The following is a 21,666-nucleotide window of genomic DNA, read 5'->3' as shown; positions in this document are numbered from 1 at the left end:
TAATGTATGATTGCCATCACCTGTTCCACCAGGTTAATGGATAAGAAAGTTGTTTCACCACAGGTGATGGCAATCATAAATTTAGGGAGAAGTCCAGAAAGAAACAGAGCAATGTGTCCCTCCTGGAGAGGGTCATGTTGGTAGGAAGGCAGCGTAGTGTGTGTTTATAGTTGTGTTGCTGTCAGTGTGAGGAGGGGAAGGCTGTGTGTCCTGTGTGGGGGGGGCGTTGTGATGTCTGTTATACAGTAGCTGTGTGTCCCTGTGTTGCTGTCAGTGTGAGGAGGGGAAGGCTGTGTGTGTGTGTGGGGCGTTGTGATGTCTGTTATACAGTAGCTGTGTGTCCCTGTCTTGCTGTCAGTGTGAGGAGGGGAAGGCTGTGTGTCCTGTGTGTGTGTGTGTGGGGGGGGGGGCGGTGTGATGTCTGTTATACAGTAGCTGTGTGTCCCTGTCTTGCTGTCAGTGTGAGGAGGGGAAGGCTGTGTGTCCTGTGTGTGTGTGGGGGGGGGGGGGGCGTTGTGATGTCTGTTATACAGTAGCTGTGTGTCCCTGTGTTGCTGTCAGTGTGAGGAGGGGAAGGCTGTGTGTCCTGTGTGTGGGGGATGGGGGGCGGTGTGGTGTCTGTTATACAGTAGCTGTGTGTCCCTGTGTGACTGACTGTGTCAGTGTGTGAGGAGGGCGGGGCAGTGGGAGGAACTACAAGTCCCGGCATCCCCCGCGGCCGCCCTGTGCTGCTGCTGCTGCTGCTGCTGCTGCTCGGGCTGTGCAGGGATGAGAGCAGGCGGTTGCTGCTGCTGCTGCTGCTGCTGGAGGCTGCACGATGGATACAGGTGAGATTTGGGAGCTGATGGGGGTTAATTATTATTACCCAGGATACATTGCGCTGCGGGTGGGGGTATATAGGAAAGTGTTTCTGGTAACAGATACTGGCAGCCAAGCACTGGTACTGTAACAGGGGGGGACTGGCACTGTGTGGTACTGTAACAGGGGGGGACTGGCACTCTGTGGTACTGTAACAGGGGGGACTGGCACTGTGTGGTACTGTAACAGGGGGGGACTGGCACTGTGTGGTACTGTAACAGGGGGGGACTGGCACTCTGTGGTACTGTAACAGGGGGGACTGGCACTGTGTGGTACTGTAACAGGGGGGGACTGGCACTGTGTGGTACTGTAACAGGGGGGGACTGGCACTGTGTGGTACTGTAACAGGGGGGGACTGGCACTGTGTGGTACTGTAACAGGGGGGGACTGGCACTGTGTGGTACTGTAACAGGGGGGGACTGGCACTGAGTGGTACTGTAACAGGGGGGGACTGGCACTGTGTGGTACTGTAACGGGGGGACTGGCACTGTGTGGTACTGCAATACGGGGGGGACTGGTACTGTGTGGTACTGTAATACGGGGGTGACTGGCACTGTGGTACTGCAATACGGGGGTGACTGGCACTGTGTGGCACTGCAATACGGGGGTGACTGGCACTGTGTGGCACTGCAATACGGGGGTGACTGGCACTGTGTGGCACTGTAACAGGGGTGACTGCTACTGTGTGGCACTGTAATATGGGGGTGACTGCTACTGTGTGGCACTGTAATATGGGGGTGACTGGCACTGTGTGGTACTGTAACGGGGGCAACTGGCACTGTGTGGTACTGCAATACGGGGGTGACTGGCACTGTGTGGTAATGCAATACGGGGGCGACTGGCACTGTGTGGTACTGTAATACGGGGGGAACTGGCACTGTGTGGTACTGTAACAGGGGGCGCTGGCACTGTGTGGTACTGTAGCGTGGTCACTGGCACTGTGTGGTACTGTAGCGTGGTCACTGGCACTGTGTGGTACTGTAACAGGGGGGGCACTGGCACTGTGTGCTACTGTAACGGGGGGGGACTGGCACTGTGGTACTGTAACACGGGGGGACTGGCACTGTGGTACTGTAACACGGGGGGACTGGCACTGTGTGGTACTGTAACAGGGGGCACTGGCCCTGTGTGGTACTGTAATATAGGGGGTGGTACTGTAAAAGGGGGGACTGGCACTCTGGTACTGTAACACAGGGGACTGGCACTTTGTGGTGCTGAGTGGGAACAGAGTGGACTGGCACTGTGTGGTACTGTCACAGAGGGGACTGGCACTGTGTGGTACTGTAATATGGGGGTGACTGGCACTGTGTGGTACTGCAATACGGGGGCGACTGGCACTCTGTGGTACTGTAACAGGGGGAACTGGCACTGTGTGGTACTGTAAAACAGGGGACTGGCACAGTGTGGTGCTGAGTGGGAACGGGGTGGACTGTCACTGTGTGGTACTGTAATACGGGGGGGCTGGCACTGTGTGGTACTGTAATACGGGGGGACTGGCACGGTGTGGTACTGTAATACAGGGGTGACTGGTACTGTGTGGTACTGCAATACGGGGGGACTGGCACTGTGTGGTACTGTAACGGGGGTGACTGGCACTGTGTGGTACTGTAATACGGGGGGGACTTGCACTGTGTGGCACTGTAACGGGGCAACTGGCACCGTGTGGTACTGTAACATGGGGGACTGACACTGTGTGGGGCTGAGTGGGAACGGGGTGGACTGGCATTGTGTGGTACTGTAACAGGGGGCTGGCACTGTGTGATACTGTAATATGGGCGGGACTGGCAATGTGTGGTACTGTAACGGGTGGACTGGCACTGTGTGGTACTGTAATATGGGGTGCTATCACTGTGTGGTACAGTAAAAGGGGGGGACTGGCACTGTGTGGTACTGTAACAGGGGACTATGTGGTGCTGTAATGGTGGGCGGACTGTAACAGGGGTGGACTGGCACTGTGTGGTACTGTAATATGGGGTGCTATCACTGTGTGGTACAGTAAAAGGGGGGACTGGCACTGTGTGGTACTGTAACGGGGGACTATGTGGTGCTGTAATGGTGGGCGGACTGTAACAGGGGAGGACTGGCACTGTGGTACAGTAAAAGGAGAGTACTGGCACTGTAATAAGGGGGAACTGGCACTGTTTGGTGCTGTAACGGGGGGGGGGACTGGCACGGTTTGGTGCTGTAACGGGGGGCACTGGTAATGTGGGGCCTGGCACTGCGTGATGCTGTAATGGGGGGCTGGCACTGCGTAATGCTGTAATGGGTGGCTGGCAATGTGTGGTGACTGGCATTGCATGATGTAATGGGGGGCTGGCACTGCGTGGTACTGTAATATGGGGGGACTGGCACTATGTGGTGCTGTAATGGTGGGCGGACTGTAACGGGGGGGACTGGCACTGTGTGGTATTGTAACGGGGGGACTGGCACTGTGTGGTATTATAACAGGGTGGGGGACTGGCACTTTGTGGTATTGTAACAGGGGGGACTGGCACTGTGTGGTACAGTAAAGGGGGGGCTGGTACTGTAATGGGGGCTACTGGCACTGTTTGATGCTGTAATGTGGGGACTGGCACTGTGTGATGATGTAATGTTGACTGGCACTGCGTGATGCAGTAATGGTGGGCTGGCACTGCGTGATGCTGTAATGGTGTGCTGGCACTGCGGGTGCTTTAATGGGGGGGCTGGCACTGCGTGATGCTGTAATGGTGGGCTGGCACTGTGTGATGATGTAATGTTGACTGGCACTGCGTGATGCTGTAATGGTGGGCTGGCACTGTGTGATGATGTAATGTTGACTGGTACTGCGTCATGCAGTAATGGTGGGCTGGCACTGCGTGATGCTGTAATGGTGGGCTGGCACTGCGGGTGCTTTAATGGGGGGCTGGCACTGCGTGGTGCTGCAATGTGGCGACTGGCACTGTGATGGTCTAATGGGGGGTGCTGGTACAGTGTGACGGTGGATCAGGAGAGATTGCAGCAGGTTTCAGAGATTTCATCTGTGACCCCTTCAACATACATTCGGGGGATACTTAAAAAAAATATATATATATCTATCTATCTATCTATCCGGCACTCAGATCGCTTAAGCAGCAGCTCCTGGTGACCTTGCCTGGGAGATGCCGCTGAAGGCCGCCGTGCACATCAGGGGATGAGGTACTAAAACCTTCTTATATCATCGGTTTAGGCTTAAGGTTGATTCTAGTAATATAAAAGTAAATAAAAGTTATTAATTGTTGCAGAAGAAATAATGACCACTAACTGGTGATGGAACAGGACTCAGACACAACACAGACGGTAACATAACATGGTGTCCGTGTTCTTGGTGTGTGCATAGGGGACATGTGATGGATTACTACCTTACTTCATTATTCAGTCTGTGATCCTGCCACTGCTGTTTGCATTTGCCTCTCTGCCTGAAGGCAATCCCTGCACCCTGTCCTGTGCCAGCCTCCCTGTCTCGCAGCTGAGCAGCGCTGGTTTTCATTACTTAATGTCACTTTGTTGCAGATAGTATATATTGGATGTAGCTGTTAAACAGGACAATGTATCAACCACATATCAACATTGTATCAACCACAACAATGTATAAGCCACATATCAACAATGTATCAACCACAGCAATGTATAAGCCACGTATCAACAATGTATCAACCACAACAATGTATCAACCACCTATCAACATTGTACCAACAACAACAATTTAGCAACCACATATCAACAATGTATCAACCACAACAATGTATAAGCCACATATCAACAATGTATCAACCACAACAATGTATAAGCCACATATCAACAATGTATCAACCACAACAATGTATAAGCCACGTATCAACAATGTATCAACCACAACAATGTATGAGCCACGTATCAACAATGTATCAACCACAACAATGTATAAGCTACTTATCAACAATGTATCAACCACAGCAATGTATAAGCCACGTATCAACAATGTATGAGCCACGTATCAACAATGTATCAACCACAGCAATGTATAAGCCACGTATCAACAATGTATGAGCCACGTATCAACAATGTATCAACCACAGCAATGTATAAGCCACGTATCAACAATGTATGAGCCACGTATCAACAATGTATCAACCACAACAATGTATGAGCCACGTATCAACAATGTATCAACCACAACAATGTATCCACAATTTATCAACCACAACAATGTGGCAATACGTACTGGGACCTCCACTGGGAACAGGCTTATCCTGGGGATCCCCTCCATTCCTGTACTGTGGCACCCACAAATCTAGGTTGTAGAGGGGTTGAGGTGTGGGCAGTGAGGTGCGGTCAGGGTGGGATGGGGTCATTTGGTCCACCGTGTCTTGGTTATAAGGTCCACAACTATTGGTCGACAGTCAAAAAAGTCGACATGGTGAAAAGATCGACATGAAAAATGGTCAACGTGAGTTTTTCACAATTTTCCCAGGGGATATAGAGTGGAATATAATAGTGTCCCGAGCGCAGTGAGCCATGCGGGGGGACGCGGTACACGGTGTCTATGTCGACATAAACACCCTCCCAAAAAATAAATCATGTCGACATGTCGGCCGAATGCATGTTGACCTTTTCTGTGTCACCCTGTGTGTGTCTAAGTGTGGCTCTGATACTAGCCGGTGCCTCCCCAGCCGCTCACCTCGCCGCACCTCACTGGCTGGGGGCCAGCAGGGAGCGCTGATACCTGGTCACAGCATGATTTGTTCCTACATTGCTGAGCTGCAATTCTGGTTCTAGAGCCTGAAGAAAAACTCCCAAAGATTTCTGCTCCTGTGCTGCCACAATCCTGTGTGATTGCTGCAAGTTTCCGCGGTCACACTGACACAGGGGGGAAGTAAGTGCCAACGTTACCAGCCACAAACACTCACTGCGGGAAATTTACTAAGATGGATGAAGCTGACCCCAGGGCTTGGATCCGTGGCCTACCTGCCTGCCTGACACCTTACAGTGCTGCCCCTAAGCCCAGGAGTAACTGGCCTTTATCACCAGCAAAGCCGCAACAGTGAGCGGGTCCAGGTGCCATAGAAAAGGGCCAGCAGCTACAAAACATCTTCAGACCGGCCGTGGTGCACAGCCTGTAAACGGGGTCTGTGCGACCCAGCGCCCTCTCACAGCATTGGGCCATAGAGCCATCGCTTGGCGTTAATCTTATCTCCAATCATTGGCTCGGGACCCCTCGCCAGTGACATCACCAACACGGCAATAAGCTGGGCCCGACCTCAGCACCCAGTATGGACCCGTGTATAAAATACCGGGTGTGCCGTGGCTCAGCGATATGTAAGGGGGATTACACATATATGGAACTTTGTATCATGTGACGCCCGGCTTTCCCCCCGTCAGCTCTACGTGTGAGTTTCAGTTTAGTTTGAGGAAGTAAAAGCCGTTTCCTCAGATTCTCAGCCAGCTGACAGGTCACAGATTGTGTTTATCACACAACGTTTATCTTACAGTAATGATTAATCCCCACTGGGTCAGATTGCAGATTTATTGCTGGGCTATTGGCCCTGTGCGCTTGTTGCCGGACTGTCACCAGGTCTTAAAACCTGGACTGTTTTAGCTTGACTTATGGACTGAGTTATGCTACAAACAGGATCTCTATTCTGACAATCATTTTTTGGATAAATTGACAATTTACAATCACGCCTGCGCCCAGATCACACGCTGCACATGGCACGCCTGCGCCCAGATCCCACGCTGCACATGGCATGCCTGCGCCCAGATCACGCCCTGCACATGGCATGCCTGCGCCCAGATCACACGCTGCACATGGCACGCCTGTGCCCAGATCACACGCTGCACATGGCACGCCTGCCCCCAGATCACACGCTGCACATGGCACGCCTGCGCCCAGATCACACGCTGCACATGGCACGCCTGCGCCCAGATCCCACGCTGCACATGGCATGCCTGCGCCCAGATCACGCCCTGCACATGGCATGCCTGCGCCCAGATCACACGCTGCACATGGCACGCCTGTGCCCAGATCACACGCTGCACATGGCACGCCTGCGCCCAGATCCGGATCACACGCTGCACATGGCACGCCTGCGCCCGGATCACGCGCTGCACATGGCACGCCTGCGCCCAGATCACACGCTGCACATGGCACGCCTGCGCCCAGATCCCACGCTGCACATGGCACGCCTGCGCCCAGATCACGCCCTGCACATGGCACGCCTGCGCCCAGATCACACGCTGCACATGGCACGCCTGTGCCCAGATCACACGCTGCACATGGCACGCCTGCGCCCAGATCCGGATCACGCGCTGCACATGGCACGCCTGCGCCCGGATCACGCGCTGCACATGGCACGCCTGCGCCCAGATCCCACGCTGCACATGGCACGCCTGCGCCCAGATCCCACGCTGCACATGGCACGCCTGCGCCCAGATCCCATGCTGCACATGGCACGCCTGTGCCCAGATCCCATGCTGCACATGGCACGTCTGCCCCCAGATCACACGCTGCACATGGCACGCCTGCGCCCAGATCCGGATCACGCGCTGCACATGGCACGCCTGCGCCCGGATCACGCGCTGCACATCGCACGCCTGCCCCCGGATCACACGCTGCACATGGCGCGTCTGCCCCCGGATCACACGCTGTACATGGGACACCTGCGCCCAGATCACACGCTGCACATGGCACGTCTGCCCCCAGATCACACGCTGCACATGGCACGTCTGCCCCCAGATCACACGCTGCACATGGCACGTCTGCCCCCAGATCACACGCTGCACATGGCACGTCTGCCCCCAGATCCCACGCTGCACATGGCACGCCTGCGCCCAGATCCCACGCTGCACATGGCACGCCTGCGCCCAGATCCCATGCTGCACATGGCACGCCTGTGCCCAGATCCCATGCTGCACATGGCACGTCTGCCCCCAGATCACACGCTGTACATGGGACACCTGCGCCCAGATCACACGCTGCACATGGCACGTCTGCCCCCAGATCACACGCTGCACATGGCACGTCTGCCCCCAGATCACACGCTGCACATGGCACGTCTGCCCCCAGATCACACGCTGCACATGGCACGTCTGCCCCCAGATCCCACGCTGCACATGGCACGCCTGCGCCCAGATCCCACGCTGCACATGGCACGCCTGCGCCCAGATCCCATGCTGCACATGGCACGCCTGTGCCCAGATCCCATGCTGCACATGGCACGCCTGCGCCCAGATCCCACGCTGCACATGGCACGCCTGCGCCCAGATCCCATGCTGCACATGGCACGCCTGTGCCCAGATCCCATGCTGCACATGGCACGCCTGCGCCCAGATCCCACGCTGCACATGGCACGCCTGCGCCCAGATCCCATGCTGCACATGGCACGCCTGTGCCCAGATCCCATGCTGCACATGGCACGCCTGCGCCCAGATCCCACGCTGCACATGGCACGCCTGCGCCCAGATCCCATGCTGCACATGGCACGCCTGTGCCCAGATCCCATGCTGCACATGGCACGTCTGCCCCCAGATCACACGCTGTACATGGGACACCTGCGCCCAGATCACACGCTGCACATGGCACGTCTGCCCCCAGATCACACGCTGCACATGGCACGTCTGCCCCCAGATCACACGCTGCACATGGCACGTCTGCCCCCAGATCACACGCTGCACATGGCACGTCTGCCCCCAGATCCCACGCTGCACATGGCACGCCTGCCCCCAGATCCCACGCTGCACATGGCACGCCTGCGCCCAGATCCCACGCTGCACATGGCACGCCTGCGCCCAGATCCCATGCTGCACATGGCACGCCTGTGCCCAGATCCCATGCTGCACATGGCACGTCTGCCCCCAGATCACACGCTGCACATGGCGCGTCTGCCCCCGGATCACACGCTGTACATGGGACACCTGCGCCCAGATCACACGCTGCACATGGCACGTCTGCCCCCAGATCACACGCTGCACATGGCACGTCTGCCCCCAGATCACACGCTGCACATGGCACGTCTGCCCCCAGATCACGCGCTGCACATGGCACGTCTGCGCCCGGATCACGCGCTGCACATGGCACGCCTGCGCCCAGATCCCATGCTGCACATGGCACGTCTGCCCCCGGATCACGCGCTGCACATGGCACGCCTGCCCCCAGATCACACGCTGCACATGGCACGTCTGCCCCCAGATCACACGCTGCACATGGCACGTCTGCGCCCGGATCACACGCTGCACATGGCACGCCTGCGCCCAGATCCCATGCTGCACATGGCACGCCTGTGCCCAGATCCCATGCTGCACATGGCACGTCTGCCCCCAGATCACACGCTGTACATGGGACACCTGCGCCCAGATCACACGCTGCACATGGCACGTCTGCCCCCAGATCACACGCTGCACATGGCACGTCTGCCCCCAGATCACACGCTGCACATGGCACGTCTGCCCCCAGATCACACGCTGCACATGGCACGTCTGCGCCCGGATCACGCGCTGCACATGGCACGCCTGCGCCCAGATCCCATGCTGCACATGGCACGTCTGCCCCCGGATCACGCGCTGCACATGGCACGCCTGCCCCCAGATCACACGCTGCACATGGCACGCCTGCCCCCAGATCACACGCTGCACATGGCACGTCTGCGCCCAGATCACACGCTGCACATGGCACGCCTGCGCCCGGATCACACGCTGCACATGGCACGCCTGCGCCCAGATCCCACGCTGCACATGGCACGCCTGCGCCCAGATCACACGCTGCACATGGCACGCCTGCGCCCAGATCACACGCTGCACATGGCACGCCTGCGCCCAGATCACGCGCTGCACATGGCACGTCTGCCCCCGGATCACGCGCTGCACATGGCACGTCTGAGCCCAGATCACACGCTGTACATGGCACGTCTGCGCCCAGATCACACGCTGTACATGGCACGTCTGCCCCCGGATCACACGCTGTACATGGCACGTCTGCGCCCAGATCACACGCTGTACATGGCACGCCTCGCCCAGATCACATGAATTCAGTGGGAACTCTGCTCAGCAGAACTAATCGTCCGTTTCTGTGTGACCACAAGGATCCCTTTATTATGAGATATGCAGAAGTCTGATCCCAGATAACTTGGCCGGGTTGTGTGTAGCCGTGGGGCACATTCACATCATGCGCCATGCGCGCCTTGTTCTCGTGTTTTGTGTTACTATAGCGACCCGCTGGTGGTTATTCCTGATTCTCGTTTGTTTCTAGAACTCTATCCTCCTCCCGCCTGCAGGTTTCACGGGATCTGTGGTCACACGTTCCTGCAGCGCTGGGTTCATACACTTGGTGCTGCCCAGCATCGCAGCAATGTGATGTACCAATACATCGCATAGACACAACCTACTGTACGACTGTGCTGTGTATGGCTACATGCTGCACATCGCAACGCTGTGTCGGCCGCGGAATCATCCCATTGGACTGCAGCATGCAGCGAATGGCGCCCGGGAGTGACCCAATGGGCAGATACACGATCCAATGATTGTGTATCAGTATCGCACTAGTGATCATTCTAGCACCCTGCACCTTCAAACCCGTGCAGTTCCTCTTCCCTGCCTGGTGGTGTCACTCTCTACTAAGTGCTTCCAGCACAGTGTGGTCTGTATTTCAGTGGTCTGGGTTCCGTTATAAATACGCCCATGTCAGATGGTAGTGTCATTAGAGGGTTCTGTTATATACGCCCGTATCAGATGGTAGTGTCATTAGAGGGTTCCAGTATATACGCCCTTATCAGATGGTAGTGTCATTAGAGGGTTCCAGTATATACGCCCGTATCAGATGGTAGTGTCATTAGAGGGTTCCGGTATGTACGCCCGTGTCAGATTGTAGTGTCATTAGAGGGTTCCGGTATATACGCCCGTGTCAGATGGTAGTGTCATAAGATTGTTCTGTTATATACATCATTGCCGATCTTCGTGTTGGCCTGTTAGTTCACACACCCTCAACTCCACATATGATAAAAATCGACTGCTGCTACAAATGATGTCATCACATCTGTATGTAATGGCAGTTAGTAGATCTCTGGCCCCTCCCACCGGTGTCAGTGATGTCACTTCCAGAGAGTTCCACCATAAGACAATCTACAGCACTCCTGTTATTTCCCACAGTTACACGTCATATCCAAATTATGGGTGTACACTCTGCAGGGCATGCTGGGACTATGTGACATGGGTGTACTGTAACACCAGGCGGCAGACCTTTTCAGGCTACATCTTCTAACCCTGGAATCTATGGGGGTTATTCTAGTTCACTCTTTCTGACAAAATCCTTCTTAGATGGACAACACCATGTGCACTGCAGGTGGGGCAGATGTAACTTGTGCAGAGAGTTAGATTTGGGTGGGGTTTTACTTCAAAGTGAGATCTATATTGCAGTGTAAAAATAAAGCAGCCAGTATTTACCCTGCACAGAAACAAAATAACTCACCCAAATCTAATTCTCTCTGCACATGTTACATCTGCCCCACCTGCAGTGCACATGGTTTTGTCCATGTAAGAAGAGTGAACTAGAATAACCCGCCATGTGACTGACTGATTACAGAACGTAAGTGCTGACCTCAGAAGGGGAAATCTACATTTGAGACACGTTCCCTATTGTGACACAGCTGTCGGGTCAGCCGTCTGGTCACACAGAAGTAAATGTGCTGTACGGATGTATGTCGTGTGTGTACCTGCACTTGTGACACTTTAATGCAAGTCTGTGTGTTCTAACTTCCTGTAAGTGTCCTGTATATGACCTGATGCTGCAGCTACAACCGGGAGGGGGTGTTGGCTGCTTGTTATTCTAAAAGTCACCACTAGAGGGCAGCCGGTGCTCATGTTTAAATGATAAATTCACACACATACATACATACATACATACATACATACCATTTGTGGTTGGTGAGGCACCGGCTTGGTGGAGCCAGTGCCGCCAGGCTCTGTGGGGAGTATTATATTCAGGATGTTTCTGCGCTGACAGGCAGGTGCGGTAGCTACCCCCTGCATAAGCAGCAGATACCTGCCAGAGCAGCTGCTGCCTGTCAGCGCAGAAACAACCTGGACCCAGCGCTCGCCACAGACCCATCACCGCTGGCTCCACCAAGCCACCATGGGGTCTGCCGGAAGCGGTATATCTGTCAGAATGAACTTAGGTCTACAGTCATTAGGTCGACTGGCAGGAAGGTCGACATGGGCCAAGGTCGACATGACTTAAGGTCGAATTTGCATAAAGGTCGACATGAGGAAGGTCGACTGGTCATAAGGTCGACATGGGTTTTTCACTGTTTTTTGATCCACAGTCGACATGGACACAGTTGGCAATGAGAATCGGACCCTCGCTTCGCTCGCAATGCTTCGGGCACGGTGCCTCGCTGCGCTCGGCACACTATTTTATTCTCCCACCATGCCCTAGTGGATGGTAGGGCATGAAATACCGCCTGTCGGCTCAAAAAACAGTGAAAAACCCATGTCGACCTTATGACCAGTCGACCTTCCTCATGTCGACCTTTATGCAAATTCGACCTTAAGTCATGTCGACCTTGGCCCATGTCGACCTTAAGTCAGGTCGACCTTCCTGCCAGTCGACCTAGTGGGGTCGACCTAATGACTGTAGACCTAAGTTCATTCTAATAGATGACCACTTCCCAATGTACTAGCCTCCGAGTTCACTGGCTGTGTGGGGTGCTGGCTGAACTCTGAGGTTTTTTTTAAAAAGGGCAATTATTTACAATGCATGTTTTTTCTTTGTAAATGTCTGCCTCTTTAAAAGAACCTCTGAGTTCAGCCAGCACCCCACACAGCCAGTACATTGGAACAATATACTTAATTTAAAAAACACACAGAAACAATACACACCTGTCACATTACACAAACACACACATGTCACTTTACACAAATACAGATACACACCTCTGTCACAACAACACAAACACACGTCTGTCTGTCCCTTAACACAAATAAACACCTACTGAATGCCACTTTAAAAAAAAACACAGCCCCCGCCCGCCAAATTACCGTTTAGCCAGGCACCGCGGATACCCAGGCAGCAGTGACTGCAGCGTCCCGGGACAGGCATGCAGACCTAGAACAAATATTTTCTTTGTATTGTATTATTAAATTAAACATAAATGACAGGGGAGGCTCTGCCTCCCCTGACTGCACGTCCCTGATACATACATACATATCTATAAAGCAGCACTTACCCAGGGACGTGCAGTCAGGGGAGGCAGTGCCTCCCCTGTCATCAATGATTAATATAATTAAAAAAAAATACTTATGACACATAGTTTGTGTCATACATATATGCTTTATATAATTCTATTTATTATTACTACATTTTCTTTTTCATTTGGTTTAGGAGGCACCAAGAGCGGTGCCTCCTGCTGTCTTAAGTAAAGTAGCAGATACAGGGGGCAGGAGGTGGGCGGAGCCGAGCGCTGGGCTGCAAAAGCCCATTAAAAAAAGGTGCATAGGCGGCACCTACAGCAGTGCCTCGGTGACAGGGACGTGATTTCTGCCTATATGAAAGCACACCCCTGTCACTGAGGCTAATGTAATTGGGCACAGTGGTGCCACCTCAGTGTACAGGGACGTGCTTTCATATAAGCAGAAAGCATGTTCCTGACTGTCACCAAGGCACAGGAGGGGAAGGACAGGCTACGCGGCACGAATACAAGTAGAGGAGGGGGTGAAGGGCGCAATCGCTACCTCACCTGGGGCTCGACGTCTGGAGGATTGGGCAGGACGGCCGGGCTCCCGGGGAAGAGCTGCGGCTCACTGTCCTGCTGCGGCTCGGTCTACATGGGCTGCTCGGCACTCAGCAGTCTGCACTCACCACCACAGGCCGCCCCACTGCTCTCCTGGACTTCCCCCAACCAAAGCCAGGACCCCAGGACAGGTGAGCGCTGCCGGGAATGTGTACACGGGGCCCGGGCCAGCCTGACAGTTAGCTGGGGCTTGACCTACATGGGCATTACTGTGGCAAATAGTCCCTGGAGAGGGAGAGGAGAGGAGTGCAGCAGCAGTGCAGGCAGTAAAGTTAGGAGCTGGAGGTACTGTCCTGCTTGCAAACATGTAATTTTCGGAATTCTTCCAATTTGCATATCCTTGCCCACAGTCCAGAGCTAAAGTACGAGCGGCTCACTACTCACGCATGATTATGGGGTAAGGAGCAGCGGTGTAACTATAGCACCGCAGCCACCGCGGGGGGGGCACTGTGCATGTGGGTGCGCCGGGGGCTGCGGTGCTATAGTTAAACACCCCCCCCCCCCCAAATCCCCTGCAGACTTACCTATCTCCCTATCTCGCTGGTCCCGGCGGCTCTGTTCTTCTGCTGAGGACCACCACAAAATGGCCGCCCCCATATTGCACACAGTTCTCTGAAACTGTCTGCTGTATGGGGGCGGCCATTTTGTGGTGGTCCTCAGCAGAAGAACGGAGCCGACGGGACCAGCGCGATAGGTAAGGCTGTGGGGGATTGGGGGGGGGGGTTGCATAGGCGGCGAGGTGGCAGGGCAGGGGGGTATGGGTGCTTGGCGGGGCGGCGGCGAGGGGGGGCGTGCCCAAAACGTAGCTACGCCACTGGTAAGGAGATCGGCAGGGTATCGTGTGATTGTGTTTACAAGAGTTCTGTAATCTGCAGTTGGAAGAGGGAAATGTTTTACTGGATTCAGGTGGTTCTGCTAAAATGGTCTGAACCGCTTTGGTGGAGAAAAGATGATTCCCCTCCTAGGGGACAGATGGGAGGTTGGGGAGACCGGTGTTTGGGGTAAAGATATAGGATTTGTGCTTATAGGGGGTGAGATTCTGATTTACTCGCTATATAGCGAGTTTGGCCCCATCCTGGGGTTTAGTTGCCGAGCCATTCTTATACATTAGGGCGGGCTGAGGGTGGACAGGGTCACCAATAGGAAGGCCCAGCGCTTTCATGGCTAGGCATTTCCATGACTACACAGGCAGACCGATGCCTGCCAGGAGCTGGTGGCGGATGTCACAAGACGTCCGCCGCCCGCCCTGTCTTTAGGCTGGCACATGCAAATAAAAGTCAGTTCAGACTCACCAACTCCTAACCTCACCGCACGCCACTGCACTCACCCAACCTTTTAGAAAGGAACAGACCAGCATTCGGTTTTTTTCAAGTTGGAAAAAAAGTTTTGTATTGAAGTTCACAAAATGTTCAAATACATGGTATAACAGGACTGACCCGACTGACGATTCTACTGGAGCCAATCCAGTTTTCTGTTACAGTCACAGAAAACAGTTTCAATATCATAAGAATAGGCGCCAAACCCACCTTTTGCCTCAGTCCTGGGCGCTGTCACTCAGCGCCACGGACAGTGTGCAAAGGCGTCCTGTCGCTCAGCAACCAGAGGGGCGGGTATGCGGCGTGTCATCAGGGAACCCCTGTGACGCATTCTGCTGTAGCCAATCAGGCTGGATTATGTTATGGTGTGGCGGATCTGTGGGGTCAGGCTGGATTATGTTATGGTATAGCGAATCTGTGGGGTCAGGCTGGATTATGTTATGGTATGGCGGATCTGTGGGGTCAGGCTGGATTATGTTATGGTGTGGCGGATCTGTGGGGTCAGGCTGGATTATGTTATGGTATAGCTGATCTGTGGGGTCAGGCTGGATTATGTTATGGTATAGCGGATCTGTGGGGTCAGGCTGGATTATGTTATGGTATGGCGGATGTGTGGGGTCAGGCTGGATTATGTTATGGTGTAGCGGATCTGTGGGGTCAGGCTGGATTATGTTATGGTGTAGCGGATCTGTGGGGTCAGGCTGGATTATGTTATGGTGTGGCGGATCTGTGGGGTCAGGCTGGATTATGTTATGGTGTAGCTGATCTGTGGGGTCAGGCTGGATTATGTTATGGTATAGCGGATCTGTGGGGTCAGGCTGGATTATGTTATGGTATAGCGGATCTGTGGGGTCAGGCTGGATTATGTTATGGCAGGGGTTCCCAAACTTTTTTGAATCACGGCACCCCGAAGCATCAGAATTATTTCGCGGCACCCCTAGGCTAGTTGAGAAAGTTAGAAACAAATATTAAAGTTAAATAAATTGTGTTTATATCTCATCCTTAGGATCAGTTATGTGGTAATGGACAGGATTCAATTCTGTTTGTTCCCAATTTGACTATTATATTGGACATAAATAACTTGAATTGGTCCTGGACCACCATCCCAGGGCACCCCTGCAAGTCCTCCAAGGCACCCCAGGGTGCCACGGCACACAGTTTGGGAACCACTGTGTTATGGTGTAGCGGATCTGTGGGGTCAGGCTGGATTATGTTATGGTGTGGCGGATCTGTGGGGTCAGGCTGGATTATGTTATGGTGTAGCAGATCTGTGGGGTCAGGCTGGATTATATTATGGTATAGCGGATCTGTGGGGTCAGGCTGGATTATGTTATGGTGTAGCGGATCTGTGGGGTCAGGCTGGATTATGTTATGGTATAGCGGATCTGTGGGGTCAGGCTGGATTATGTTATGGTGTAGCGGATCTGTGGGGTCAGGCTGGATTATGTTATGGTGTAGCGGATCTGTGGGGTCAGGCTGGATTATGTTATGGTGTAGCGGATCTGTGGGGTCAGGCTGGATTATGTTATGGTGTAGCGGATCTGTGGGGTCAGGCTGGATTATATTATGGTATAGCGGATCTGTGGGGTCAGGTTGGATTATGTTATGGTGTAGCGGATCTGTGGGGTCAGGCTGGATCATGTTATGGTGTGGCGGATCTGTGGGGTCAGGCTGGATCATGTTATGGTGTAGCGGATCTGTGGGGTCAGGCTGGATTATGTTATGGTGTAGCGGATCTGTGGGGTCAGGCTGGATTATGTTATGGTGTGGCGGATCTGTGGGGTCAGGCTGGATTATGTTATGGTGTAGCGGATCTGTGGGGTCAGGCTGGATTATGTTATGGTGTAGCGGATCTGTGGGGTCAGGCTGGATTATGTTATGGTGTAGCGGATCTGTGGGGTCAGGCTGGATTATATTATGGTATAGCGGATCTGTGGGGTCAGGCTGGATTATGTTATGGTGTAGCGGATCTGTGGGGTCAGGCTGGATTATGTTATGGTATGGCGGATCTGTGGGGTCAGGCTGGATTATGTTACGGTGTAGCGGATCTGTGGGGTCAGGCTGGATTATGTTATGTTATAGCAGATCTGTGGGGTCAGGCTGGATTATGTTATGATATAGCGGATCTGTGGGGTCAGGCTGGATTATGTTATGGTGTGGCGGATCTGTGGGGTCAGGCTGGATTATGTTATGGTATAGCGGATCTGTGGGGTCAGGCTGGATTATGTTATGGTGTAGCGGATCTGTGGGGTCAGGCTGGATTATGTTATGGTATAGCGGATCTGTGGGGTCAGGCTGGATTATGTTATGGTGTAGCGGATCTGTGGGGTCAGGCTGGATTATGTTATGGTGTAGCGGATCTGTGGGGTCAGGCTGGATTATGTTATGGTGTAGCGGATCTGTGGGGTCAGGCTGGATTATGTTATGGTGTAGCGGATCTGTGGGGTCAGGCTGGATTATATTATGGTATAGCGGATCTGTGGGGTCAGGTTGGATTATGTTATGGTGTAGCGGATCTGTGGGGTCAGGCTGGATCATGTTATGGTGTGGCGGATCTGTGGGGTCAGGCTGGATCATGTTATGGTGTAGCGGATCTGTGGGGTCAGGCTGGATTATGTTATGGTGTAGCGGATCTGTGGGGTCAGGCTGGATTATGTTATGGTGTGGCGGATCTGTGGGGTCAGGCTGGATTATGTTATGGTGTAGCGGATCTGTGGGGTCAGGCTGGATTATGTTATGGTGTAGCGGATCTGTGGGGTCAGGCTGGATTATGTTATGGTGTAGCGGATCTGTGGGGTCAGGCTGGATTATATTATGGTATAGCGGATCTGTGGGGTCAGGCTGGATTATGTTATGGTGTAGCGGATCTGTGGGGTCAGGCTGGATTATGTTATGGTATGGCGGATCTGTGGGGTCAGGCTGGATTATGTTACGGTGTAGCGGATCTGTGGGGTCAGGCTGGATTATGTTATGTTATAGCAGATCTGTGGGGTCAGGCTGGATTATGTTATGATATAGCGGATCTGTGGGGTCAGGCTGGATTATGTTATGGTGTGGCGGATCTGTGGGGTCAGGCTGGATTATGTTATGGTATAGCGGATCTGTGGGGTCAGGCTGGATTATGTTATGGTGTAGCGGATCTGTGGGGTCAGGCTGGATTATGTTATGGTATAGCGGATCTGTGGGGTCAGGCTGGATTATGTTATGGTGTAGCGGATCTGTGGGGTCAGGCTGGATTATGTTATGGTGTAGCGGATCTGTGGGGTCAGGCTGGATTATGTTATGGTGTAGCAGATCTCTAGAGCAGCACTTCTCCTTTTACACAGATGGGTTTAGGATCTCTGTCTGGTCCCCCGGCAGAGGCGATGGACGTAGACATGTAGAGAGACAGAGCGAGATGGAGAGAGCGTGATACAGTCGTCCATGTACAGCTGGGTTCTGTCTGGCTGCAGAGATAATAACTCGTCTGCTTGACTCTTTGATTTGGTTAATTAAACCGGGGGCAAGGGATAAGTGTCCTCTTCACACGGCGGCTTTCAGGTCACCTAGCAACGCTCGGCTAGTGATGGGGAGGAATCGGCCCCAGTCCTGTGATGTAGGGGCCACCAGCGCTGCAGAGCTGGATGCTGCACACGCCTCCGGTAAGGAACCGTGTATTACCTGCTTGCTGTCCCTGTTGGGATGTGCCTGGGGCTGAGGCTGCCATGGTGGGGAGACGTAGGTAAGGAGTCCCTGTAATTCCCTCACGTTATCTCTCTCTGTGATCCGGCTACATGGAGCGAACGATCACAGGTCTGTAGATAAACAGGACCTCAGGTAATTACAGGTGACCTTTGCAGAGCAGGTTTGTCGTACATGTGTGGGACAGATTCCACCCAGATCCCCAGTGCACAGATACAATCTCCGCCTCACGCGGTCATGCGCTTGCGTCAGGTGGGGTTTGGGGTTTGTGTGGATTCCTGGTAAGTGTAAGAATGAAGAATATTCTGTTTCTGCAGATTATGTTTTTTTTTTTGTGGATGTTTTTTGCATATTGTGAATAGTGAAATGCCTGTCACTTAGGGCCTTATTCTAGTTCACTCTTTCTGACAAAATCCTTCTTACATGGACAAAACCATGTGCACTGCAGGTGGGGCAGATGTTACTTGTGCAGAGAGAGTTAGATTTGGGTGGGGTTTTACATCAAAGTGAGATCTATATTGCAGTGTAAAAATAAAGCAGTCAGTATTTTCCCTGCACAGAAACGAAGCAACTCACCCAAGTTACATCTGCCCCCCTGCAGTGCAGCATGGTTTTATCCAGGGCTATTTTTCAGTAGGCTCCAGCAGGGGGATGCAGTTACAATCCCGGCGGTCGGGATCCCGGCGTTCAGAATCCCGACGCCGGAATCCCGACCGCCGAAATGCCGACACATTCTCCCTCCGTGGGTGTCCACGACACCCCTGGAGGGAGAATAAATTAGTGTGGCGAGCGCAGCGAGCCCGCAAGGGGGGGGGGGGGGGCGATCCACGTCCCCCCTTGTCGGCATTTCGGCTGTCGGGATTCCGGTGTCGGGATTCTGAACGCCGGGATCCCGACCACCGGGATTCAATACTGAATCCCCAGCAGGAACTGAGGCCCTTATTCTAGTTCACTCTTTCTGACAAAATATTTCTTAGATGGACAAAACCATGTGCATTGCAGGCGAGGCAGGTGTTACTTGTGCAGAGATAATTAGATTTGGGTGGGGTTTTACACCTGCCTCACCTGCAGTGCACATGGTTTTGTCCATCTAAGAAATATTTTGTCAGAGTGAACTAGAATAAGGGCCTCAGTTCCTGCTGGAGCCAACTGAAAAATAGCCCTGGTTTTATCCATCTAAGAAGGATTTTGTCAGAAACAGTGAACTAGAATAAGACCCTTATACAGCCAGGTATTACAGTGTGCCTGTCACTTATACAGCCAGGTATTACAGATATACTGCGCACTTATACAGCCAGATATTACAGTTACACTGCGTCTGTCACTTATACAGCCAGGTATTACAGTTATAGTGCTCCTGTCACCTATACAGCCAGGTATTACAGTGTGCCTGTCACTTATACAGCCAGGTATTACAGATATACTGCGCACTTATACAGCCAGATATTACAGTTACACTGCGTCTGTCACTTATACAGCCAGATATTACAGTTACACTGCGTCTGTCACTTATACAGCCAGGTATTACAGTTACAGTGCTCCTGTCACCTATACAGTCAGATATTACAGTTACACTGCGCCTGTCACTTATACAGCCAGGTATTACAGTTACACTGAGTCTGTCACCTATACAGCCAGGTATTACAGTTACACTGCGTCTGTCACCTATACAGCCAGGTATTACAGTTATACTGCTCCTGTCACTTATACAGCCAGGTATTACAGTTACAGTGCTTCTTTCACTTATACAGCCAGGTATTACAGTTACAGTGCTCCTGTCACCTATACAGCCAGGTATTAGTTACAGTGCTCCTGTCACCTATACAGCCAGGTATTACAGTTATAGTGCTCCTGTCACTTATACAGCCAGGTATTACAGTTACAGTGCTCCTGTCACCTATGCAGCCAGGTATTACAGATACACTGCGCCTGTCACTTATACAGCCAGGTATTACAGTTACAGTGCTCCTGTCACCTATACAGCCAGGTATTAGTTACAGTGCTCCTGTCACCTATACAGACAGATATTACAGTTATACTGCTCCTGTCACTTATACAGCCAGATATTACAGTTATACTGCTCCTGTCACTTATACAGCCAGATATTACACTGCGCCTGTCACTTATACAGCCAGGTATTAGTTACACTGCGCCTGTCACCTATACAGCCAGGTATTACAGTTACACTGAGTCTGTCACCTATACAGCCAGGTATTACAGTTACACTGCGTCTGTCACCTATACAGCCAGGTATTACAGTTATACTGCTCCTGTCACTTATACAGCCAGATATTACACTGCGCCTGTCACTTATACAGCCAGGTATTAGTTACACTGCGCCTGTCACTTATACAGCCAGGTATTACAGTTACACTGAGTCTGTCACCTATACAGCCAGGTATTACAGTTATACTGCTCCTGTCACTTATACAGCCAGGTATTACAGTTACAGTGCTTCTTTCACTTATACAGCCAGGTATTACAGTTACAGTGCTCCTGTCACCTATACAGCCAGGTATTAGTTACAGTGCTCCTGTCACCTATACAGCCAGGTATTACAGTTATAGTGCTCCTGTCACTTATACAGCCAGGTATTACAGTTACACTGCGCCTGTTACTTATACAGCCAGGTATTACAGTTACAGTGCTCCTGTCACCTATGCAGCCAGGTATTACAGATACACTGCGCCTGTCACTTATACAGCCAGATATTACAGTTATACTGCTCCTGTCACTTATACAGCCAGATATTACAGTTATACTGCTCCTGTCACTTATACAGCCAGATATTACACTGCGCCTGTCACTTATACAGCCAGGTATTAGTTACACTGCGCCTGTCACCTATACAGCCAGGTATTACAGTTACACTGCACCTCTCACTTATACAGCCAGGTATTACAGTGCGCCTGTCACTTATACAGCCAGGTATTATAGTTACAGTGCGCCTGTCACCTATACAGCCAGGTATTAGTTACACTGCGCCTGCCACTTATACAGCCAGGTATTACACTGCGCCTGTCACTTATACAGCCAGGTATTACAGATACACTGCG

At 52.6% G+C, this 21,666-nt stretch overlaps 1 protein-coding gene across 3 annotated transcripts in view; it reads left to right on the top strand.

Moving 5' to 3' along the window:
* Positions 1-616: 616 nt before the first annotated feature.
* Positions 617-21,666, top strand: part of ATP13A2 (ATPase cation transporting 13A2) — a 76,578-nt gene continuing 55,528 nt past the window's right edge. For 2 of the 3 annotated variants that reach the window (XM_083161868.1, XM_083161866.1), the window contains exon 1: positions 18,480-18,570. In XM_083161868.1, the coding sequence (XP_083017994.1) occupies positions 18,495-18,570 (76 nt within the window). In that variant the 5' untranslated portion in view covers positions 18,480-18,494. Of the gene's footprint in view, positions 828-18,479; positions 18,571-21,666 lie in introns of those variants that run through there. The other variant, XM_083161867.1, reaches the window with a different exon arrangement.

The sequence above is a fragment of the Crinia signifera genome, chromosome 19 (assembly GCF_055691185.1).
Source record: "Crinia signifera chromosome 19, ASM5569118v1, whole genome shotgun sequence".
NCBI classification, from domain to species: domain Eukaryota; kingdom Metazoa; phylum Chordata; class Amphibia; order Anura; family Myobatrachidae; genus Crinia; species Crinia signifera.
Note: the sequence above shows the minus strand (reverse complement) of the source record. Positions and strands in the feature narration are given on the sequence as shown.